At 43.6% G+C, this 26,725-nt stretch overlaps 1 protein-coding gene across 1 annotated transcript in view; it reads right to left on the bottom strand.

The window, feature by feature from the left end:
* LOC138304050 (bactericidal permeability-increasing protein-like) overlaps positions 1 to 26,725 on the bottom strand; it is a 324,414-nt gene that overhangs the window by 121,486 nt on the left and 176,203 nt on the right. The window contains exon 9 of the mRNA XM_069243745.1: positions 11,341 to 11,397. Within this exon, the coding sequence (XP_069099846.1) occupies positions 11,341 to 11,397 (57 nt within the window). The remainder of the gene's footprint in view (positions 1 to 11,340; positions 11,398 to 26,725) is intronic.

Below are 26,725 nucleotides of genomic sequence, written 5' to 3'. Positions count from 1 at the left end.
TGGAGGGCTCTGAGTGGCCAGGGCCAGCAGGTGACGTTAGAGACCCCTCCTGATAGGTCCATAACTGATAAGGTAGCCAATCCCCCTCTTAGTGCTATTTAGGGTCTCTCCTACGGGTCCTCTTCAGATTCTGCTTGCAAGTTTCCATCAGGAATCCTCTGCAACAACTTCAGACTCTTCGGACCTCAGATCAACGGCAGCCTGCACCAAGAAACGCTGTAACTGCAACAAAGTGTCTACAAGAGACACTTTTCTTCAGCAACCTCAGCTCCAAGTCAGCAACTGCAACAGTTTCCATGGTGGGCATGCTCTGGGGACTCACTGTCATCATCCTGCACCAGAAGAACTGAAGAAGGCTCCAGTGGAGTGATGGAGTCACTCCCCTGCTCCAAGCAGGCATCTTCCAAGACGACGACCGGTACCCTAGGACTCCTCTCACAATGACGAGCATGCTCATAAGGACACAGAAGGTGGACATAATTGACATAGACTGTCCTGGGGTCCTGCTGACGCAATTTGGAGGAGGTAAGACCTTGCCTTCCCCGAGAACGACGGTACCTCTGTGTGTTGTGTCTTCTTCACCTCCTGAAGCCTCTGTGCACTCTTTGCAAATTCCTTCACAGCCTGGCCCAGGTCCCCAGCACGCCACCCTGTGATAGTCAACTCGCTGAGTTGTTCTCCGGCGGCGTGGGACCTTCTTTTGTTGTGCTGCATCAACCACATTTTGCACCTCCATTGAACCTGGATCCTGTGGCTTATAGGGGTGCTGGCTGACATCCTGAGAACTCTTTAAAGTGCTGGGAGCCCCCTCTTCCTCCTCACACAGAGTTTAGGCCCCCAGGTCGGTCCTGGGTCAATCCAGTGCCATTTTGATGAAAAATTCACTTTTGTCGTAGCCAAGGCTTGTTGGCACCTTCTAATACGAAATCTCATCTGAAACAATCTTCACGCTGTGGGACATCTTTTTCATCATGCAGGAACCCACTGGCATCGTCCTAGGGTGCATTTCTGCAGTATTCAACTAACTGGGGACTCTTCTTTTGCACCCTCTTTTGGGTTGGCAGGGGCTCCTGTCCTTCCTGGAACTTCTTTCGACTTCTGGACTTGGTCCTCTTCCTTTGCAGGTCTTCAGGTCCAATAATCCAGCAGTTGCTCTTTGCAGACTTAGTTGGCTGCTGCAAAATCCCAAAAACGAGGTGTAGTGTGTCCTGAGGAAACTTGCAGTACTTTACTCCTGCTTTTCTGGGGTCTGGGGTGGGGTAATTTACTTACCTTTACTGTATTCTTACTCTCCCAGAGATTCTGCACACACTACACTTGTCTAGGGGGGAATTTGTGATTCACATTACACTTTCTTAGTATATGGTTTGTGTTGCCCCTTGACCTATTTTCTCCCATTGCATTCTATAGGGTTTCCTACTGTTTGCATTGTTCTATGACTATTTACGTGTCTAATTTTGGTGTCTAGTGTATATATTGTGTATAATAAGTACCTCCAGAAGGAGTATTGTCTTTAAGATATTTTTGGTACTGTCACCCAAATAAATAGCTTTATTTTTGGTAACACTGAGTATTGTCTTTACTTGTGTATAAGTAATGTGTAACTATAAGTGGTATTGCATGAACTTTGCATGTCTACTAGTTCGGCCTAAGCTGCTCTGCTATAGCTACCTCTATCAGCCTAAGCTGCTAGAACACTACTACTTCACTAATAAGGGATAACTGGACCTGGTATAAGGTGTAAGTACCCAAGGTACCCACTTCAAACCAGGCCAGCCTCCTACACTACTCAATAAGGGGGAGCAAAAAGTCCTGAACCTTGGACTATCCAACTGTCCACCAGCGCATTTTGATTGCTGTCAGACTCGGATTGATTTGTTTAAATTTATGAGGAAACTTAAGTTGAAGAAATGTTGTGCAGTGAGAGTAGTGCAAGCACAGGATGTCCCATGTCGGTTGGAGAGGCGGGAAATTAACTTACTGGTATCTGATATTTCCCCTATAAGAGAACTGGAAGATTTGCAAAGGATGAATGAGTAAGAGAAGCACATTTCTGAGGAGCTCCTACTTTAACAGCAAGGTTTGGATATATATGAGAGGCCCACTACGGACTTCAAGCCGAAATCCATCTTTACCCCGACACTGCCAAAAGATGCCATTGAGGTGTTCTCGGAAGTGGTGACACAGGAGCTTATAAGTCTGCAAAAGCATATGGACAAGAAGTGGAAGGGAAAGGAATAAGTGACACGTTGAAATATAGGAGAATCATTACTAAATTGAAAAATAGGCATGATGTGGTCATGCGGCAGGCAGACAAAGGAGGGAATGTAGTCCTCTGTCCGCTTTCCATATTTTTTCTATGAGGCGTTAAGTCAATTGAATGAAGAGAGCTGTTATTGCACAATAGACTATGGGGCAGTGAAGAGTGTTTATTCAGCTTTTAGGTCTGAACTTGGGAATTGGAGAGGAGTTGGTTTGATCAAACAAGATGAATACCAGTTTTTGAGAGTTGATATTCCCATTCTTCGAGTTTTTTACCTTTTCTCAAAAGTTCAGAAAGATGTCCACAATCCGACAGGATGCCCTATTATTTCTGCTAAAGGGGTGGGGGTTAACATACTTCTAAGTTTATTGACTACTGTTTGCAACCCCTAGTGAGAAATGTACCCTCTTACATCCAAGATATAGGGGATTTCTTGTGGAGAATTTATGACATTGGTTGGGAGGATGATTTTGGGTTGATGACATTCACTGTGACTTCCCTGTATACAAGCATCAAACATGAAGATGGGTTGAGGGCAGTGGAACATTTTTGAGCACTAGGCACATCTCTTTATACAAACATACCCAGATAGTGTTAGAGATGGCACATTAGTGCTTACATAATAATATTTTTCTGTTTGGTGATAAGATTTACAGACAGTAGAGAGGTACCGCAACTGGCACCTGCTTCGCCCCCAGCTATGCTAATTTGCATATGGGCAGGTGCTAGCTGTTGAATATGAATCTGAAATTGCAGACAATATTGTTCTTTGGACGTGCTTCACTGACAAACCTTTTGTCATATGGAAAGGGTCCGAACAGTCAGTTCACTGTTTTGCAGAAGGAATCAATCAAAATAATATGCATCTGTGCTTTACTACACATGTGAGCAAACACATAATCTGTTTCTTAGACCTCATAATTTTTGTCAAGCAAAGTAAGATACGCACCAAAACCTTTTGCAAAACAACAGCATATTGCATGCCAGCAGCTTTCATCCAAATAAGTTGAAATATAGCATTCCCTACAATGAGAATGTATATGTGCGTGGAATTTGTAGTGATGAGGAACGACTTATGAGTGCTCAGGATGAGCTAGGTAGCAGATTTGACGATAGAGGTTACAATTAATTGGTTATTGCAGGCGCAAAATAAGAGCAAATCAGAAATCGAGGGAACAGCTCCTGTTTGGCAGAATCAACCTCTGCGGATGATCAGTGGCTTCAGTGTGTTACATATTCAATTGAGAGTCATCCTCAATAGACACTGGCATTTGATTACAAATGACCCAGTACTAGGAGATAAGATACCAGTGAGGCCATTGGTAACTTTTCACAAAGCCAGTAGTGAGCAGTCCTGAATGTATCAGGGAAGGTCCAGGATTCAGGGAATACCACAGGTGCAAAGCTTGTGAATTTGGGGTTAACACTTCTTTTGTGTCATTATTTGATCAGCCCATTCATATTAATAAGAATCTGCACTGTAGAACAAAGTTTTCCATATATGTACTTAAATGCCCTTGTCCCATGCTCTACGTAGGAAGTAAAATATTGAAAGCCCATCTATGTATTTTCCAATGTATTTTCTATGTATGTATGAAGCCCATAATGGCCAGGTCAGTGAACTTAGATACTTTGTACTTGACACTGCTCCCAAAAGAAGGTGAGGGTGCAATAGACAACAGCAACTGAGGAGACTTGAGTCTAGGTATGTCTTCATGTTGGATACAAAGGCCTGCAGGGTCTTAATATTCACAAAGACCTGTTTGTTCATTTATAATGCAGTTTTGTTTTCATACCTGTATTACCAAAACCTCCCCGGATATATGTCGGATGTATAGCCTTTCTAGTGAGGTTGTGTCCTATAGCACCATGTTTTAGATTTAGATTTTCCATGTGAGTAGGAATTAACCACAAGGCATAGCACTTGAATGTTCTAATGAATTAGTTTTTGATTCTATGTGCAATGCAGACTATCAAGTTATTATTTTATTATTTACTTCATCTGTATAATGGTACATATGAGATAATGTAGAAGGATCATAGATTTCATATGCACTAGCAATTTAATGTTTACAGCAGTATTATGTTAGATTTGTCCAGTGGATAAGGCCCAGTGGGGCTGTTAATTTTCTCAGAAACACGTTGCCATTTTAGTAATTGTATTTCAATATTTGAATTGTCATATTTGAAGTATGAGATGATTTTACATTGATTGTAAACATATTCTTCCATTTGTGGCTAATGAACATGAATTGGTTTTTTTGGCATGCATTTTTAAATTAATGTTTTGTTTATATTTATGGGACAGACGGAAGTCAGGCAACACATCATCTACTAGGGACACAGTTGCCTTGTATCAATGGATTGAGGGAGTCTAATGTTGGTTGTGAGGAAGGCTGCTTTGACAGCCAAAATGTATTACGCCTTTTGCTCCATGCTTTGGAATAAAGCCTTTGCTTGAATGATTCTGAGCGTGCTGGAGCTCTTTTGTTATTAGTCACAGGGAACGTTTGTCATATATATATATATATACATATATAATAAATCTATGATTTATATGGTGATTCAAAAAGTCTCTCATATTAAGAGAAATGACCTGTTAGTCATGAAGAATAAAAATCAAGATACAGAACAACCTATTAGGTTTATTACAACTTATCATGACAGTACCAGTGAAGTGAGAAAGATTTTCAGTACATTCTGGCCAGTTTTGAAAAACTGATGATACATTTTCTAGAAATGTAGGTGATTTTCCTTTATTTACATTTAGGAGAAGTACTTCTCTAAATGTTTCCTTGAGAAGAAGTTTAGTACCACAAGAGTAAATTGATAATCCAGTGCAAGGTTTTAAATTTGCGGGAAATGTAAAGCTTGTAGGCACAGTGTGAACACAAAACGGTGAACTTTCCTACAATTTTGAAACCATATATTATTAAGAAACATTTAACTTGCCTTTCAGATTATTGTGTTTATGCATTACTGTGTCCTTGTAATACACTTTACATTGGAAGTACTGTTCATGGAGCAAAGAAACGGGTATTGCAACATGCCCCAGCTATTGTAAATCAGGATAAAACGTATTCAGTAGCTAGACACTTTAAGGAGTTTCATTCAAAGAAAGTCAACTTAATGAGGTTTGTAGTTCTGGATAGAATTACAATCAGTAAAAGAGGAGGTAATAGAACTCTACTGTTGAGAAGATTAGAGTCAAAATATTTTATAAGTTTCAATACACCATGCAACAGGTCTTAACTTGCATGAGGAGTTGGCAGTACATGTAGGTGATTAGTATTTCTTAGTTGGTCATAAAAATAGGTGCTTTGTTGTTTGAAGTAAAATATGGGCATATACCAATGTTTCTAGTTGAGAAATAGGGTCCTTTTATATGATCTGATTGTTTGTTTTCAGGCCACGTCAGTAGCATGTTTTAAATGTTTTTAAAGTCAGTTTTATATTTTATATTTGTTATTTGTTTTTTACAGTCACTGTGGTGGTAGAGCACAAAAGGACATATTGACTGAATTCCAAGCAGGATGAGTACGAGAATGATGGAACACAAAAGAGCTATTATAGCCTTTTATATGGGTTTAATAAATGAATTAGCTTGTCAATTTAAGAAAAATGTTTTACAGTTGGTAAATTTCAGTCACAACATGTGCTAAAGTGTTTAATATGGATGAAAGATTGTTTTCTTTCTTTTTTCTACATGATTTTATTAATCATTGGTGTAGATAAGTCTAAAGCATGCAATTTTCTTGGAGGTAATATGAAGCCCACTGGGCATGATTATAAAAATTATGAGCAAAACAATTATGGGCGTTATTTAAATTGTAACCATTATCATTTAGCGTATGATAGGCACTCCAAGATGGCCACCAATATTTTGCTCTTATGTGGATGAATTTACAGCTTTAGTGATAATTGGATTGTGAATTCTGACAGGGATAAAAGTGTTGTAGCATTTGTTGCCAGTAACATTTTACCTTTGTAATGTATTTGCCAGGATTATAATACAAAGTAACCTGTCCTATAATGTTTTCATAGCCTTTTGAATTGCCTCTGTTATTGTTAATTTACAAAATTTAGCCATTGAAAGATGGCCGCAATCGTTATGGTCCTGCTTGGTATAGAACACTATGTAGTCCGTTTGCTGTGTCAATTGTAAGTTGGAGTAGTGGAACATAAACAGAAACTATCACGACGTTTGTTGCTCGTGAACAAGGAAACTCAGTTTGTGAAACACGTCGAGTGGTGTGTGTGCCATTAAAGACACACGTTAGCAGGCCATATGTGAATGGGACTTTTGTCTTTTCTCAGCGGATATCGATCGCTCGAAGTAAGATGAAGATAATTGGAATGCAATAGGGGGTTGCTACCCCTTCCTGGTCTGCCGCGTTGTGGCGTAAGGAGCAACTTTTATAGACGTATATATATATATATATATATATATATATATATATATATGTGGTAGGGGAGGCACATGTCCACCCTCCTGAGCCTCATCAGGCTGTGGAGACTCCACTACAGTGCCATGTATAATTTAAAGAGATATGGAGGATGGCATGGCTCCTCTCCCTGAACCTATTATGTCCCCAGGGACATCATTCCTTGGGCCAGGTATAGTATTTATGGGGAGGGTGGCACATGGCTCATGACCCTCCCGAGGCTTTTCAGCCTCTGAGACCCCATCCTCCACAGCAGAATAATTTTGATAAGGAAAGGGGCATGTGTCCCCCCTCTGCGAGTTGCTTTCAGGCCCGTGGCCCACATCTCCATTGGCCCACGGCATTAATTAAGGGGATGGGGGCCACCCAGCCCTCATCCCAAGCCTATTATGGCCCCGGGTACCCTATCCCCTGGGACTGTCTCTAATATGAGTAGATGCACCGGTGCCCACCCAGGGTAACCACAATCAACATGTAAGGGGCAAGGAGGGGAGCCCAGAGCAACCGCAGGGTCAGCTGGCTCCCCAAATGCTATTGGAGCCAGTATTGATCCCACCCAGAAGAAGCAACTATTGATGCTGCTTCCTCCAGGCGGGAGCAATCTTTTGATCTATTTCCCGCCTATATCAGTGCTGATAAAGGCTCAGGGAGTGGGGCTGCACAGCCCCCTCACCTTAAAAAATACTTCAGGCCCCGGATGATGGGGTCCTTGGGGTTGAATACAGCTTGGGAACGGGGGTACAAGCACCCCTTCCCCATATTTATTAAATCAGCCCATGGGATGGTGTCCACAGGGCCAAATATGCCTTAGGGAGTGGGGCTGCGAACTGTACTTCCATTAATTAAACAATAAGCCCCAGCTGCAATTGTTTTTTTCTGATCCAACTGGAGTATTGTGGTATTGTGGCAAAAACTGCCATTGTTTTTAAATTTTGGCCCTTGGGGGGTCTATCTGGTTTCCCTCCATAAGGACTAGTGGGCATGGTATCCCTACCATGTCCCCTTAAGTAAGTTCTTTTTTTTTCAAGTTCCAGACAGGGGACTTGGTGCCAGAGTCCTGTAATGGCTGCCAGCAACATTTTTCTCATGTTGTCGGCAGCCAATCAGAGCACTCACACCAGCGGGAATGAGGTGGCCCCAGGGAAAGAAAGCTCCCAGGGCCAATCAAAATACTATGTTTTCCAAAATAAGTTTTGAATGACTCCTCCGAGATTCCCTTGAATGTAACTGTCCAGATCAACAAACATTTTTTAACATTAATTTCTTAAACATGTACTGAACGAATTTACACCAAATCACAAAAAGCACAAGCTGTGGTCCAAGATCTAGCTTCTTTCCATATTTAGTGTTATTCCGTTCAGTAGTTTTTGCGGTAGCACTTCTTGAAGAAGTCTATGGAATATACATTGGGATTTTGCATCTAGGGACCCCCCTTTTTTTCCCGCTCCCACTTGATGGTTCACCCTGGATTTCCATGCAGAAAGTAGGCAAACAAGAGATTCATAAAATGGTGCGAAAGGTATAAACAAAACAAACAAACAAAACATTTTTTTTATGGAAAAGCTGAGCTAATTATAACTATACCCAGTAGCAACTGCCACTGGCTAATATATATATATATATATATATATATATATATATATATATATATATATATATATATATATACAGAGAGAGAGAGAGAGAGATAGATATATGGATATATGTGCATATATATCTATATATATATCTATATATATATATATATATAGATATATATATACACACCTAAATATATATAAACATAGTCTGGGTAGTTCACAAGTTTGGATCGAGAGCAGCTCTAATATAAAGCACCCTACAACACCAGCAACACTAAATTTCCTGACTTGAGCTCTCTGGTTCTCTTTTATAGCTAGATTGATAGGTGTATTACATAGTAAAACCTACTTATCTAGACAGATCCCATTCCATGTTACAGACAATTTGCAGAAAAATAAAACAACTCGACGCCAAATCAACAAATGACGTTTAATGATGTTTTATCCCGCTGCGCAGAATTTAACCTATTCTGTGGTTAAATACCCTTGTTGATCACTTCTACACTTTAAAAATTAATCCATACAGCTTAGGTACAGATCCGGCCAAAGAAACAGGCTATCAGCATTGTTGATAGAGGGGCTTCAATTTCTACTCCGCATTTCGTTAGTCATAGCCTCCCACATACAACTCTGGTAAAGAATAAACTGGCCCACTATGCAGATCTGAACAAGTACTTTAGTATTTTTTATGTTTGCAGTTGTTTGTAATAGCCTGATGATGCGGTCTCCAAGGGTTGAACAGTCTTTACTGTCTTTTATCATGAGCAGGCCCATGTAACCCGAGCCCCCAAAGAAGGATTGCAATGACGTTAAAACATTGCATAATTAAAGGGATTAAAATTCTCTTCACAAGCGGGATATGAAAACATTGGAATATTGTGATTGTGGCAGGAGTCCCGCCAAGGCCTTTGAATGCATTGGGCTACACGATGAAGTTCAGGTCAGCCAACATAATTCCGATGTCCTGATTATGTTTTTTTTCTCTATACTGAACTGTTTATTGTTGTTATAACTATAAGCACCTCCCATGAAAATGTGCTAGACCAGAATTGAGGGTGCATAAAAAAGGGAAGGACAATTAAGAACTACTAATGGCCAATAGCATAAACACTCGTCCCTCAACTTCACCACCAATCTGGGATGGGGAGACAACCGAGATTTGAAAAGACCACTTGTAATGTGGGTCATCAGATGTTTCTGCGTTCCACACCTTATGACTCACTAGATACCACAGAGGAATCTACTGTATGTAGTAACTTGCTACATAACTAACATTGAATGACAAGGAACCATCAGGAAATTCTTTAGGGTGTGCAATCTCTTCTTAGTATGCAGCATCAACTTAAAGTATCTCTGTGATGAACAAAGGGTCAGAATCACATATATTTTTTGAATAAATGTGTCTTGCACCTGTATATTTATGAAGAAAATAATACGTAGATTGAAAACAAGGCATAAAAAAATCACTCTGAAAGCTCTATGGATCTGCAGGTGCTGGACGGCAGCATCAGGAGAACTTGGAAATGCTCCCATGGACCACACGTGCATTGTCCTTGACAGCAAACTAATCATGAAGTGCCAGATCAACGCAATCACCTCCTCCTGCTTCCACAACCTCCGCATGCTATGCAGAATCTTCAATGGGTCCCAGCTCACATCAGTAAAACTGTTACCCAGGCCTTCGTCACCAGCCACCTTGACTACGGCAACCCTCTCTATGCTGGCATCTCCTCCCAGGTCCTAAGAAGACTGCAGACCATACAGAACACAGCAGCCAGACTTGCTGTGGACCTCCACAAACACGCCCACACCATCACCCACCTCAGAAACCTCCACTGGCTCCTCGTCCAGAAGAGATGTCATTTCAAGCTCCTCACTCATGCCGACAAAGCATTAAACGATCAAGGACTAGACTGCATCAACCACCGACTACAGTTCCATGCCTCCCCACCCCCAGACACCTGCGCTCCTCCTCTCTAGCCCTCACACACACACACACAGATTTAGATGTAGTCTTAGCGGTGGCCACTTCTTCATCTATCTCGCCGCCAAGGCCTAGAAGGCCTACCCCTCCCCCTCCGAACTGCACCTTCACTTGCGGACTTCAGGAAGAGACTCAAGACCTAGCTCTTCAACAGAGACATCACACACCAGGGCCCAGATATCTCCAGGGGTGACAGCACCACGCTCTGAAATTTTTGACTGATTGATTGATATGGATCTGGCCAACAACAAGAAGTAATCAACCACATCACCATAGAAACTGATCTCACCAAACTGGAATGTGATGATGATTTATTGTCTGTACGGTAAACATTAAGGGCCAGATGTAGGAAGCCTTTTGCACCTCGCAAACTGAGAAAAACGCAGTTTGCGAGGCGCAAAAGGCTTAATGCGATGCACAACCTCAAATTGCGAGTCAGTACTGACTCGCAATTTGAGGCTGCGACTCGCAAATAGGAAGGGGTGTTCCCTTCCTATTTGCGACCGCATCGCCATGCAGAGTTGGTTTGTGACACTTGAAGTGGATGGCAACCCATGGGACCCCTTCCCCTTTGTGAATGCTCAAAAAAATGTTTTTTCAGAGTAGGCAGTGGTCCTATGGACCACTGCCTACTCAAAAAAAAAACGAAACCAAATGGTTTCGGAATTTTTTCTTTTTGCAGCTCGTTTTCCTTTAAGGAAAACGGGCTGCAAAAAGAAAAAAAAAAACTGCTTTATTCAAAAAGCAGTCACGGACATGGTGGTCTGCTGTCTCCAGCAGGCCACCATCCCTGTGAGTGCCTAGACTCGCTATCGGGTCGCAAACTGCGACCCACCTCATTAATATTCATGAGGTGTGTCTTTGCGACCCCATAGTGAGTCGCAGAAGGTGTCTGAGACACCTTTCTGCATAATATTTTGCGAATTGCAAATAGCGAGTCGCTGTGACTCGCTATTTGCAACTCGCAAACTATTATTTTGCTACATCTGGCCCTAATTTTCTTACTGTCCTTATACATTGTTCCTGAATTGTTTGCCCCTTCCCCCCATCCATACCACCACTTTCCTGAGGGATCAGCGTTCCAATGGATGAAGTGTTCAATCGTATTTTGAAATCCTTTGGAATCTGCAGTGGGGAAAACAAGATAAAAACGTATGATTATGATCAACATTTGTGCTTCAAAAGATGTGAGAAAATCGTTGTTTAACACCAGCAAATACAATTGATTAATAAAACTGTGAGCATATCATAAAAAAATACTACTTGTGTACACCTAAGAGTATAGTAACAATTTATCTAGGTTTCTTTGATGGTTAAGATTCTTGGTAGCACAAGTCCTTTAAATTTGTGAAAAATATAGCTTACTCAAAGATCATAAAAGAAAGACTGCCAGGAAAACAGACTCTGCCATCCTCTAATGGACTCACCTTCTATGAACCAAAAAAGTAGGGGAGAGCAAAATTTGTGTTACGCTTGTGTAATTAGTGTAATTTCGGGAATTTCGCGTTACTCTTGTTATATAAAATTCTTGAAATTACACTATTATGGCACGCAGTACAACTGTGTGCTGTTTGCGAGAAAAATGTAATCGAATGCGCAGTTCGAATACACAGGAACAGCTCATACTACAGAATGTGAGCAGTGTTATTTGAGTTGCTTTTAATTTTTTGCACTAGCCCGAATGCACCTTTGTGTCCAAAGTGGATGTGAGGATGCATTTCAGCGCCTACTGCAAATTACGCACAACCCTACTAAAGGGACTCCTGTTTTGTGATCTTTCACTAAGAGATATAATGAAATAATCTCCTAAACGTGTTTTTGGGGGCCAGGTTTCAAACAGAAATGTATTTTTAGATCACAATATTGCACAAGGTGTCTATCTGTGAAGATGTAGTTGGCTCCTAAATCTGATTTGGCACTTAAATTTAACCCACTTGGTTTACCTTGACAAAATTGACTGATTGTGCATTATAGATCTAGATGAGTTTGGAGCTAATACAATTTACCAATAGGTCTTCACAGAAACGATTTTACAAATTAAACATTAGAACCTACCAGCCAAGTCTTAAGGTCTATAACAGTAACTATCTTTGCATCAACTGCCAACATCATGGAGTGTTTGGGAAATCAAGTACCATGGCCACCACCCCTATTTAGAGCCTCTCTATAAGTTAAGGGTTGGGGTCTTTTCTGTGAAGGCAGAATGTATGATGCACCTTTCTCGGGTCTCTGGAAGCTGACTTCATTGTCAAATTGTCCACACTGTTTTGCCACCATTTTTTAGTCACTTGCATTGACTTCTCATTGTGTTGCTGCTGTCTCCCTCTGTAATTAAATATATTTTCACAGAATCAAACACAGAGTGCAGAAGAAAGTTCAGAGTAGCTGAAGAGGGGTCGCTGATGGCACAAGAATTCAAGCTGACACCTAATAAATTGGAGAGAGGTTTTACTCCGGAGGCAGGTGGAGGTACAAACATAGACAGACAGACCCCACCAGTAGCAGATGTTAACTAGCTGTTAATTGTGCGGAAGGTAAAAAAAATCTTAGGAAATCCGGTTTGCAACATTTTACCCTCTCTGATGCATCAGAATCATTTCCATTGCTCTTAGTCCCAGTTCGTCAACCGTAAATTACACCTCTGGAAAGCGGTGTGTCCCAAGTGAGGGTTGGAGAGCAAGGAACTATATATTTGAAAGCATAATACGTTCTCCTAAGTCAAGACAGGTAAGTCAGCGATTACGTACTAGGATGCAGAAGACAGACTAGAAGGTTGTGTTGATATTGAGCAAGCGCGGGCAAATATATTAACTTAGGCCCATATTTATACTTTTTGATGCAAAACTGACGCAAAACTGAGCCGGCGCAGTTTTGCGTCAAAAATATTACAGCCGGCTAACGCCATTTTGGTGCGCCGTGCGGGCATCATATTTATACTTTGACGCACGGTGGCGCAAACAACAGGTGGGAGTCATTGGCCCATATTTATACTTTTTGACGCAAAACTGCACCGGCGCAGTTTTGCGTCAAAAATATTACCGCCGGCTAACGGCATTTTGGTGCGCCGTGCGGGCGTCACATTTATACTTTGACGCACGGCGGCGCAAACAGGTGGGATTCATTATCTTTGACGCACACCACAACGTCAAGTCGTAAAGGAAAACGACGTTAACATGGCGGAAATGACTGTGGGTCGCTTTACTACACCGCAAACCGGATATGCGCCGGTTTTTTTGACGCAATGGCGTAAAAAAAAACAGCGAACACTGTCATTTCACCAGAGGAGAGCCAAAATGGATCCCAGATGTCACTACAGACCCCAGGAAGATGACAGCAGACCAGGAACCAGCCAGTAGGACCCACACTAGAACCAGGACACTTTTAAAAAGAAAAGAAAGTGTCGCTTTAGTGCAGAGGAGCAGGAAATTCTGGTTAAAGAGGTGACAGAACACCAGCACCAACTGTTTGTCACATCAAAGTTGCCAATCAGTAGGAGAGAGGCCATTTGGCAACAAATTGTCGACAAGACTAACAGTGTGGCTGAAGTACGCAGAACTGTCATCGAGTGCAAGAAACGCTGGCATGACTGCAAGCGCAGGACCAAGGAAAAGATGGCCAGGAACAGGAAGGCAGCACTGCAGACTGGAGGGGGGAGTCCAGCACACCAGGAGGCCCTGGACCACATGGAGGAGATGGTCGCAGCCGTCATCCCTGAGGAGATCGTCACAGGGTTTCTCGGACAGGACAGCGCAGACTACCAGGAGACAACGCACATGCACAGTAAGGTGCACGGGGAATTAAAATTCACTAATGTCATCTACAACCAGGGGGGATACCGACCACTAAATGCATGGAAGTCATCTAATACATGGAGTGGCATGGGTAAAGGGGCATGGCAGGGGGGCATGGCCCGTTCTGAGAAGACCTGGGGCACACCATTACACAACACCAACAACAGTCCCATGGGGGCATGCTGTCATGCCAACGATGGAGCAAAGGGAAAGCCACGCCAGGAGGGAAGGCCACTGCGTCAAACTGACATCCCGGCACACGTCAGCCAACATACCCCCTACATTAACTAGGGCCCTATTAACAACCTCTAGCCATACCGACAACTGGAATGTAACTGCGACAACAGTTGCCACTACCACCTCTGCTCTGTGTGCAGCTCAAGTAGCCAATGGCAGTAACCTCCCCATGGATCATACACACCTAAATTAGGGGGTGAGGATGACAACTGCCACAATCCCCAGAAACAAGACAAAGACCCCCGTAGTCTCAAATGTCAATGCCCATAGTTGTCGCAAACATCAGCCAATGTAAACAGCAATAGGAGCTACACAGCACAAAGGACACAGCCATGCTGCATATGTCAGGGTCCATCCTGTGCCTGGGTAACAATGCAACATCCCAAATGTTATACTGCTCAGACAACAGCATTGAGGAGGGGACCCATGTAACTGGTCACTGAAAAACATCTGCACTGTCAGAGGAGGAAATAGGACACTGATATGATTATCAGGGCAATCCAATGTAACACACATTCCCCAACATCAGCAGGACACATTACCAATGTCAACATCCATATCGGATCATAACATTGCCATGCATAGGATATGCCACATTTCAATTACTTTTAAGTGGATGTGAAAGATCAGAGATTGGGGCAGGTCCAGATTGTTCAGTGTGCTGCCAGGGCCATCAGAACACCCACAGCCAGTGAAAGGTCTCACCATGAGAATGGATGTACACGGAGGGTTGAGTAGGACAAGAAGGTGGCAATTCTCTATTTGGCATAAACCAACACCTAGAGGCAATGGAGCTGACAAGTCTGATAACTCAAATACATACATGCGACACACAGGTGGGCCATAGGCCTTGAAGAATGCCCATCTGAAGGACTGGAGAAATTAACACAAAACAAGATCACAAAGTGAATTAATCAAAAGGCAGGCACGTCACATCAAAATTGCCACAACACAGACACACTAATTGTACCCTGTTTCATTGCAGAGGAAGATGGATCTCCTGCCGATATGCCTGTCCCAGATTTCCCTGATGACATGGATGACGAGCCGATAAACATTCCCCAGGAGACTATCCAAAAGGTCCTTGAAACCCTCCAATGTACAGATAGCGCTACAGCACGTTTCAATAAATAGCACTTACACAACAAATCTGTCTCTGGGTAATGTGACATATCAACTGTGAAGTAGATAACTGAAATGTGCCTACTGTCAAATTACGTAGCTTGTCAATACAACCGTCCTGATAATATGTAGTCAGAGAATTCTGCACAGTGCCCATGATTGCATCATACTCTGCCCATCCTGAGGGACAAATCGGATGAAGTGAGAAACCATACACCACCATGCTGTGTTGGACAGAAGAATGCTTCCTCAGGGGATAACTAAGGGGGTCATTCCGACCCTGGCGGTCATGGACCGCAAGGGCCGGGGACCGCGGATGCACCGCCAACAGGCTGGCGGTGCATCCAGGCCAATTCTGACCGCGGCGGTAAAGCCGCAGTCAGAAAAGGGAAACCGGCGGTTTCCCGCCGGTTTTCCCCTGGCCTGAGGAATCCTCCATGGTGGCGCTGCAGGCAGCGCCGCCATGGGGATTCCGACCCCCTTACCGCCAGCCATGGCATGGGCACTGCAGGGGCCCCCTAACAGGGCCCCACCAAGATTTTCAGTGTCTGCATAGCAGACACTGAAAATCGCGACGGGTGCAACTGCACCCGTCGCACCCTTTCCACTCCGCCGGCTCCATTCGGAGCCGGCATCCTCGTGGAAGGGGGTTTCCCGCTGGGTGGGCGGGGCGGCCTTCTGGTGGTCGCCCGCCCGCCCAGCGGGAAACTCAGAATTACCGCGGCGGTCTTTTGACCGTGCAGCGGTATTCTGACGGCGTGACTTTGGCGGGCGGCCTCCGCCGCCCGCCAAAGTCAGAATGACCCCCTAAGTCATCAAATAGTGGCCTCAAAATGTTGTAAACATGCAAAAATAACACAATAAACATGCCACACTAATCTAAGTAAACACTAAAAAAACTGCACAAATAAAGGGGTCTGAGTTAACATACAAATAGGTAATCATGCCGAACTGTGTCACAAATGATGTATGAGGGTCATGAAGACAAGAATACAAGATTGCCAATGAGAACTCATCTTATAAGGGTGTGCATGATCATCACACTGCAGTCAGACCTAAAACTGTTTCCCCAATACCAAGTCTGGAAGCACTGTTAGTGACTTTGAAAACACACTTATCAACAGAAACACATTGGGATCCATATTAACTGTGATTGGTGGTTGCAACGAAGGGTCGACACTTTGCAAGGTAGCGCCTGGCTAGCTGCCAATCATACAGCTCAGTTGGGATTTGTTTGTAGCATAGAATACAGATGTTATAGTACCAAATTGATGTACACTGAATCCAAACCCACAATCAAGTACATTTAACACATACAATTAAGGGTTAACCAAATATTTATTAAATGCTAATCACAGATGAGGAAACTGAGGGAAAAATCTTACCTACCCTAATCTACCCTGACTACTCATTACCCACAACTATCCCTACCTAACCTAAGCTACACTTACTTATCACATGTAATGAAACGTAATAAACATCTACCCCCCCACCCCCCTTATGAGAGGGGACACATGGAGGACAACACATACTAACCTAAACACATACTATACTATCCTATACAAATATATATATATATATATATATATATATATATATATATATATATATATATTTGGTATATATATTTTTTTTTTACACACAAGAACCCCAAACATAGCCCCCCACCCACCCCCCACACATGTAATAAGTAAAAATAGAAACAAGCAGGCCCCCCACCCCACACCCACTAACACTAACTAAACTAACAGCCTAACCTAACCTAACACTAAGCCCCCTAAGCCCACTAACTATAAGAAGAAGAAAAGAGGAGGGAGGGGAGGGAATCATGTCCATCAAAAAAGTGTCTAGAGGTTGGCCCTCCGGAGGGTCCTCTTAATGGACTTAATCCGCCGGTTAATGTGCTGCACGTCCCGGCTCAGGTGGCTCAACTTGCGCAGCACTTTGTCCATCTTATGTCCATTCAGTTGAAGGCTGCAGGGTCAACAGATGGAGCAGTGGCAGTCTGTGTACCGGTGGAGGAGGTCTGTGTGGGTATGGTGCCAGGCCTAGTGGGCTGTCCTGCAGCGGTGGCAATGCTGGGGCCTGGAAGTCCAGCAGATGTTGGACAAACAGTGGCAGCTGTGGGTGGGGCCACCTGGCTCGTATTGGTGGTTGTGCTGGTGGTGGCTGTAGTGAGCAAAGTAGGCCCACCCTGTGGGAAGGCTCTCCATGCCCCGGAGGCCGGTTCATGGCGATATCGCCGGGCCATCATCCGGAACCCCGACTCCACCAGCAGGATGTGCTGATATCGCCTGGCCCGGCGGTGAAATTCACGGACCTGGTCTGGAGTCATGTTAGCAGCTGTGAAGACAAATGTAGATATTCTACATTAGTAACTGCATTGTGTGAAATGGCACAGCAAGTTTATCAGACATTACATCTACTGTAACAGCTTATATCACAATACAGAGCATTGAATGTCCCTGAGGAATTATATGGCAGGCCAGACTACAAAGGTCACATCACACAAAGCACATCCATAACCTACAAGATGGGTAATAACTGGCTTTGATTTGCAATCTGAGTTCTGCCAGTTATCATCTAAGAATCATGATGCATATCCTCCGCCAAGATCTGGGCTACAAATGTCAGTGTACGGAAAGCAAAACTAAAGCCACATGGTCTGCAAGTTGTAACTGGACTTGCCAGTATAGTACCAAGTGCCAAACCTGAGTGTGTATACTAGTATGCGACCAAACCGTCACTTATTCACATGTATGTGTAACATACTGGTAGCATCAGTACTAGGTACCCCATTCACAAACCCATGCCCATGTTTGAGGGGGGGTGGTGGATACACAACTATAATTTGCCAACAACATGTACACCAAGGAGTGTATAGGAAACTCCACACATGTTTGTCTCTACAGACACACCACAGGTAAGGTCTATCTACAATTAGGAGTCAGCAAACCCTAGAGCACTCATAGGGTCAGACATGTCAGGAAATGCAGAACTTGGTACACAACATATACTTCCAGTGAGGCCTGACTTACATCAGACACAGAGTTGCTAGAACACCCATGATTATGAATTGCATGCACACCTAGACCATTGCACTCAGGTTCCACAGACTTGTTGCACTACATGTGGAAGTACATGCTGCTAGGAGGTTCTACCTAATGTTTCAAAATAACGTAGGTAAATAGGGAAGCAGATGTCTATTGGAAAGATATTTGCTGTAACAATCTTAGAGAATGTGGGTCTGACAGGCTGAATAAATTGAGGCTGACTTCCATTGCAACTCTTGGTGATACAAGTGTCATACACATGACTAACCCATGTACTCACAGTGGGGCCTACAGGGATGTCCTTCAATCCCTACATGATACCATTGGATATGCATTGGCAAACTCAAAACAAAAGAAAAGCTTGCCCAACGCATCACACCTTGCTATGCGTCCAACTCACACGAGTCCATAAACAGCAAACACAACACATAACAGACATATCAACACTTACTGGAGTGGTCGGGGTCCTCAAATGTTGCCACCTCTCCCACCATGTAGGGTGCCGGTCCACCTGTAAGGTATGGAAGGAAGAAATGTGCTCAAAATCGGTGCACAGTGCAACAATTTCATAAACATTTACAATGTGTAGGCCGAATAAGGAAATGGCAGCCATTCAGACATGATGGTACTGCATTTTATATATCACGGCCAACTTGTACATAGCATGGGTCTCCTGTGACAGTTACACACATATCTGCACACATACATTGGACCTAACTATCCTGTGGTTGCAAACATGCCCCGTAATTGGTGAGCACTAAAAAATATGGAGTGTAATCGTCTCATCATGTGCATCCAAGAGAGACATCCAAAGCCTGGTTCCTTGAGGACTGCATTACCAGTCAAACATGCCTTGTGGCCATGACACATTTATTGCACATAGGTCCAATGTACAGAGGGAGAGGCAGAGACTTTTGTAAGCCATCCTGTTGTTACAGTTTATTCAATTGGTGTGGCCCAGCTATGGTGATTTGCACCAACCATGGAGATGTGATGCCATGTGCATACACTTAGACTGCCATCCATATTTGGATTGTGGCTCAACTAATTCCAAAAAACATCTTAAGATGTTACCTGAGGGCACCTTACACCTTTTCACAGTATTTTCAAATCAAGAACTGACATGTATCCCATAAGATCAAGGAACCCAATAATCCCACACATTCATAGTACTTCCGTGAACGCTTTCCTTCCACACTCACCAGACTCACATGAGACATATGTCTGAGCCACTTTGCTATTATCAATTGACGTGAAGGCAGCACTCATTTTCTGCATCATGTAGTGATTCTAAAGTCAGTCTAGCAATTGTGTCAACATAGTTGGCCTAAATGTTGGTACATCTGTACTTCTCTGTCAATAGTACCCAAATATATAGACATCATTGGCTCATATTTTGTTAGCTGTTCTGACAAAAAGGCCGCACCAATTTCCTTCATGGAAAAGTAACCTGTAAGTTTCCTGAGCACGTGCTACCTGACAGCTAGCAATTGTGATCCTTGCCATAGTGCATCAATGATCCCCTTATATTTCCCTAGCATTACACACAGTCATCAAGTTAGCTGGCAGACATTGTACTAATCCCCTGATGTCACTACAGAGCATTTAATCGTGAACATTAACATAATTTATACTCACCAACAGTGCCACCAATCATGTTTCCCAGGTGGTCCAAGAGATCCTGCTCCCTGGTGATGAGGTCAGTCCACCTGTGCTTCAGCTGGTGGTCACTCCTCTGGCTGGCATACACACGCTGCAGGTGATGCAGCACCTTTCCCCACCGGATTCTGCGTGCCTCTGTCAGATACCCCTGTATCACCCTGCCCTCTGCCTGGATCATGAGTGGTAAGAAATGCGTCACAAGCCAGATGAACCCCCCCCCCAACTCCTCTTCCCCCATCCTGCCAAGACATGGCCCACCAGACATACTTAGAAATTAAATGGAATAGGGGTAAAAGAAATAGAAAGGGGAAAAGGGGTAAAGTAGGGGTACAAAGACAGAAAAAAAGTAAACCTAAACACTAAAAGAGCCCAACTATCCCCAAACTAACACTACCCACAACAGACTCCCACAAACAAGAAAAACACAAGATAAATGGACAAATGTAGACAAAACACAGTAGTACAGTATACACCAACAGTATTTATTTCACAAATTGACACTATAGATAGCACACAGGACAAAAACAGCACAAAATCTCAGGGCAACACTCTCTACACAGCCACACAGTATAGAAGGATCATAGACTGCAAAGTGAAAGTGAAAGTACACCCACTGTACATGAACTGTAAACAGGATATCCTATTACATCACTTCCTGTATGAAAAGTCCCGCCTTTTTCACGTTATGCGTCATTTTTTGTTTACCAAAACTGTATTTGAGTCATTTGTTTTGACGCACAGAAGTGAATATTAACCCGCATCCACATAATGGTACATGGACTGTACAAATATCTGGATGCGGGCTAAATTTCATTCCTGTGCGTAAAAAAAAATTACGCAAATACAGTTTTGGTAAACAAAAAATGACGCACAACGCTAGGGATGTCAAAATTACAGTGCATTATCTGGTTTGGGGCATTTTTACTTGTTTTTTGGTTATGTTACATTTGGGACACATCAGATATTGGCTAATTGAAGACAGTATGATGTTGATGGTGTATAATCACATGTGTGACATCATACTGCAGTGGAACATGATCCACTACTCCCTTCACAGTATTTTTACAGTTGGCTGACGCAATAGATGGTCATAAGTGTGGCCTACATATATGTGTTGCACAAATTGTGCATGTTTGGCATAAGGAGAGGATAGCAATGTGACGCACATATGTACAATACCTAAATGCCTTTGGATCAAATTGTGTGCTTTGGCAACTAATGTGTTGGTTGACCAAGTGTGTGTGTATCACATGAAGCATAACTTTACATATGGTTGTATGAATGTGACGTCAATGTGTCCAAACCTTAGATGCAAGTCATATTGGAAATGAGCGAGGGCACGTGTTAGTCATACATGTAACAACACCCGTAAAGTGTACTTCCAAGTTTTAGGGTCACGTAGACACCACATGTGACATAGCATGCACCAGATGGATGGCAGACGCTTGTTCATGTCAATGGTCCACATTTTCTACATCCTATGTCCTAGAGCAGTGGTTCCCAAACATTTTCGACCCACGGCTCCCTTGATCTATTGGCCACTGGCTGCGGCTCCCCATTATGTTACTTTTTGTTGGCGGGTGGGGGATGTAAGCCTGGCCTAGGGAGTACATCCATTTTTCTCCCTGAAAAGAATTGGGATGACGCCAATGAAGGTATTGTAATTCTATATATAACTGTAAAAAATAAAAATGTAACAGTTGTTTAATTACAGCATGCATAGGGTTTTTTAGTAAGGGGAAAATATTGGTTGACGGTAACCCTAGTAAAATGGGCAGGTCTCATTTTTATGTAGTTATAACATAACTGTTTAAATATTGTGAAATGTAGAATCCCTTTAGTTGTGTTTAACCACCAGAGGGCGCTCAAGGACAAAATTAAAAAAGAGCTGCTACAACTGAGTAGTTTTATTTTGTACGAACTGGCCCAAGGGCTATAAATAGCTCAGTGGTTCCCAAACTGTGTGCGGCGCCCCTGGCTAGTTTTGATGGCGCACCAGCGAGCCGCGGCGCACAGATTGGGAACCACTGTCCTAGAGTATTGGTAAGAGCTTCCTAGGAACTACTTGGAGAATCCCACAGTGAGTCATACACATGCATTGAGGAAGTGGTGACCATGTTGTTTGCACAGACAGACAAGGGTGAATCTCAAATGTATGATGACACCACAGTTGAGGCCATAGAAGTGAGCCCCAACTATCAAGTGGCTGTGGTGGACCAGCATACAAGACAGCACATGTCCACTTGTTTCCAGAGATCAATTGCACATAGGTGTCTTGTTCATGTGTGTGGTCCAATGATGATCCTGTATATTTTTTGGGGTGTAATTTGTCACTGTTCGGTCCAGGACTCATCATGAGTCAGTGGCAGTTATTCCTGTATCTACTGAGTATCCTTGGTTGATCAATGTGAGTAAAGTGGATGTGTACATGTGAACCAACATGTGGATGGTCCCACCCTGTCACTAAAGACGTGTAATGAGTCAGTCAACAGGGCAACCTTGGTGTGCTGAGTGAGATAATGTCTCAGGTGTCATGTTCCGGCAGGTGTCATTACAACATTTCTACACAAGTTGGCCTCTGCACTTCCCACTGCATCTGGGAACATCATAGCCTCTGTGCTGATTATTCTCGCAGCTATTCACCACACACGGCCCATCACTATGTTGTGCGCACTGTGATTCTGTGTGTGAACTGTCATGGTCCTGACATTTGTGTATTATTCATGGACATTATCAGAGGTTGCTGGTTGTGCTGAAAGCCCCGTACCCAATCCCTGCCTACAGCCCTGGGACACTGTCACACTTTGTCATTCATGCATAAATGCAACCCAGACAAGGGATGGGCCATGAATTTTGCTTTTCCTAGAGGATGTAACTCAAATGGTACAGTTAAAAGGCAGATGATGTTATACAATGTATTTGTGTATGCATGGAATAAGCCCATGCCCAATGCCCCCTGATGAATGAGAGGTTTGCTAAGGCAAGTGTGGTACATATGTGGACACAGGGATACTTTGGTGTAATGCACAGACAGTTGCCAGTCAGGCTGACAGAATGCAAGGTGATTCAGGATCCAGACACTTGACAAGTTACGTAATCAGTGGTCTGACTGAGACTGTTTGGAGGACAAACTAGACAGTTGACATGTAAAACTGTGTATGTCCTGTGTTTTTGAAGGTGACAAATGAACCCAGTGGCTGTGCTACACGGCTTAATTAGAATCAATGCTTGACGGTGTATTTGACATAATGGCAACTCCTATGTTGTTCCAGGCATCATCAGGGGCAGTGCTTTTGAAATGGATGGTGTGCATGGAGGTGATCACAGGTGTGTGCTGCATCTGTTTCTCACCAGTCCTGTAGGTGAGGCTTGCATTCTAAGGGCCAACAGACATTTTCACAGGGGAAGCAATCTACATGTGTTGACAGGGCTTTGAAACTAGAAGACAGAGTATAAATTGACCTGACGTCCTTGCAGTCAGATGTTCTATGACAATGGCATACCATAGGAAAGGGTGTAGCACACTGGTTTGCTAATGTTGGTCTGTGTGTGTAGAGGAGGTAATATCAGGGTACACATCTTAGTATTCCAGGGACCTCTTCCGACAGATGGGTTGTGACCAGGTGCATGGGTGTGTCAGGAGTTAGGAAATGGGCTGACATGTACATGGAATGTCATGTGTGCAATGCTGCTCATATGTGTGGCACTTGTGCTGTTTCTGTTCTGCTTCTATGGGACTCTGGTCATAGATGGTCCTTGCAAATATTGGATGCAGTTGGACTTACTGCTGTCAAGGGTCTGGTCAGGCATTCCTGTTACTGATGCCAAAGCACATTGACTGCCTCATGTATGAGGCTTGTTTTCCCCTTATTGAGCGATGGTGTCTTAACTATCTTAACTGCCATATGCTGCGTTGGACCTCGATTTCAACATGTATGTGTGAAATAGTTGTGGTCCTGTGCTATTGGCCTTCAAAGGAGAAATGTACATGATATGTGTCATTAAGAGTGTGTGTGTATGTGACCACTGTATGTTAGGCATCACATTAGCTCTGGGATGTTCCGTGTCCTACTCAGTATCTCAGCAATGCTCCATGGGGCAACACTCTTATTCTGATAAGTAGAGATGAAGGTGTGCAAAAAGGAATAGCCAGACCATGATATGGTGATAAGAATAGGTGTTTATTTAAATTTGTTAACTAAAGTGGTGAAGGTGATCATATTCAAAAGAAATTATTTACGATCTCTTGCCGCCTGCATATACCAGCGGCCGTGTTCTGTAGTTCCCCCTCCTGTTGCAGGCCAGCATCCTCCTCTTCCTCCTCTTCAGGCATGTGTGGCTCTGGTTCCAGGTGGGGAATCTTTATTTTGATACAAATGTTGTGCAATATTGCACATGTGAGAATGATCCTACAGACAATCTCCGGGGAATATAGGAGGATACCACCATTGATGTCGAGGCAGCGGAACCTTGACTTGAGGATGCTGAAGGTCCACTCGACAATGCTGCGTGTCCTCCTATGGGCGTCGTTGTAGGCACGCTCTGCAGCAGTGGGCTGCCAAATGGTGTCATGATCCATGGCTGGATGCCATACCCCTGATCAGCTGCAAGAGAAAATGATTGGGATCATGTTGATGTAGCTGGCACTATTGAAATGACCTTTCATTGCAATAGTTGTCTTGTGTTGTCTGTGACTCTTTTGTGTAATAATGTGGCATCCTATGCTTGTAGGATGTACCATCTGCATTGTGTTATTTCCGTTGCTGAACGAGTGTTTGTCTGCTAACCGTTTGTCAGCAGTATGTTTTGGGATTTGCAGTACAGTGTGCCCTCCCTAGCATTGTGACTTGTCATACAGGTGTCCGTGTGTCTTCACTGGGGGTGAGATGATAGTTCCATGCACAGTTAAAATTGACAGTGTTGTTAAAACGTTCATATCAATGTACCCTGGCCAGCCCATACCTTTAGACTTAGGCAATAGATTAATGTAAAGGTCTTTGGGACACTTACATTTTGCAAGGTGACATTTGGGCAACCCACTCCACACGTTGTGATCTTTGACGTCTTAACATTAGACTGTACAGTAATTTCCGATGTGTGACTGGTTCAATGGTGACCTAAGAAACATGGCTAGCGATGTCACGACCTCAGTGTGTTCCTGTTTACATGTTGCTGTTGTGGTGTATGTGTTGTGTGTCTTAGAGGGTTGCTGTGCAGTGTGTATATAAGTATGTTTTTGTACTTACCAACAAGTAGTCCATTGCCACACCGTCCATCCTGGAAGTGTTGATTGATGGTGCAGTGAGGGAAGATGTATGAGACATGTACACTCCCGGGATATTTAGCCACGATGTTGGTGATCAATCCCTGGTGATCGACTATGGCCTGCACGTTGATGGAATGTGTGTGCTTCCTGTTGCGGTAGAGGTGTTCAGTTGCAGCAGGTGGCACAAGGCATACATGTGTGCAGTCGATTGCACCAAGGACGTGTGGGAAGCCACTGATGAGGCAGAACCCCTGTTTTGTTTCCTGCTGCTTCTGCAGTGTGTTAGGGAAGCAGATGTGGCGGGTGTCAGTCGAATGATGGCATCCAGTACTTTGGGCAAAAAGGCGGAGAATGATGGTTGTGATATTCCGCCAACCAGGGCACCAGTTGTTTGGAAAGAGCTACTTGCCAGCATATGAAGTACGGCAAGCAGCTTTGTTTCTGTTGGGATGGTGCGGGGTGTCACCAAAGTGGGGGCCAACTGCTGTTCAATGTTGCGCAGCAGCTGCTGAATGGCCTGCCAGTTCAACCGGTACCTCTGGATGATGTCGTGTTCCCTGAGGCCCTAAAGGGTGGTTCTTGGGCAGAATATCCTCTCCTGCCTTCTGCGCTGCCTTTGGGGTCCCTGCTGGTGTTGTGGTAGCTGCTGTTGTTGCTGCTGGGCTCTGCGTGCACGCTGGATTAGTATCACCTCTATGGCTCCCTGTTGCTGCTCTGCTGCTCTGCTGTTTGTTCTGCGTGTTCTGATTAAATACAGGTGTGTTTGCCCCATTTTAACGCCTGCCCTGACCCAGGCGTTAATTTTTGACGCAAATCGGGCTATGCGTCATTTTCTGGCTCCGCCTCCCGGCCGTGCGTCATTTTGCCCCGAAAGCATAAATACGACGCACGGCCCTTTAAGCCATTTTTTGGACGGGAATGCCTACCTTGCATATAATTAATGCAAGGCGGGTTGCCGTATCCAAAAAATGACGCACACAGTGGAATTTTGTCATCCGCGGGCTCGGACGTCAAAGTTTAAATACGGGGCAACGTTTTCGCTGATTGTGCGTCAAAATGTTTGATGCACAATCGGCACAGACGGAGTATAAATATGCCCCTTAGACAATTGGACCAAACTCTTCATACGCAGGGTGCAGCCTCTTAGGTCTGTACAGCTGAGCGATTCCTGACTCTTATCATTTATTTCTAGGGCTTCCTACACCATCAGAATCCCCATTTCACTGCTCACTAATCCACACCCTCCAACCGACTTAAACACAAAAGACTACCAACGAACGATAATTGTTATATTTAGTAGAAAATATTATTTCAAGCAAGAA

This window comes from Pleurodeles waltl, chromosome 7, assembly GCF_031143425.1.
Source record: "Pleurodeles waltl isolate 20211129_DDA chromosome 7, aPleWal1.hap1.20221129, whole genome shotgun sequence".
Classification (NCBI taxonomy): Eukaryota; Metazoa; Chordata; class Amphibia; order Caudata; family Salamandridae; genus Pleurodeles; species Pleurodeles waltl.
Note: the sequence above shows the minus strand (reverse complement) of the source record. Positions and strands in the feature narration are given on the sequence as shown.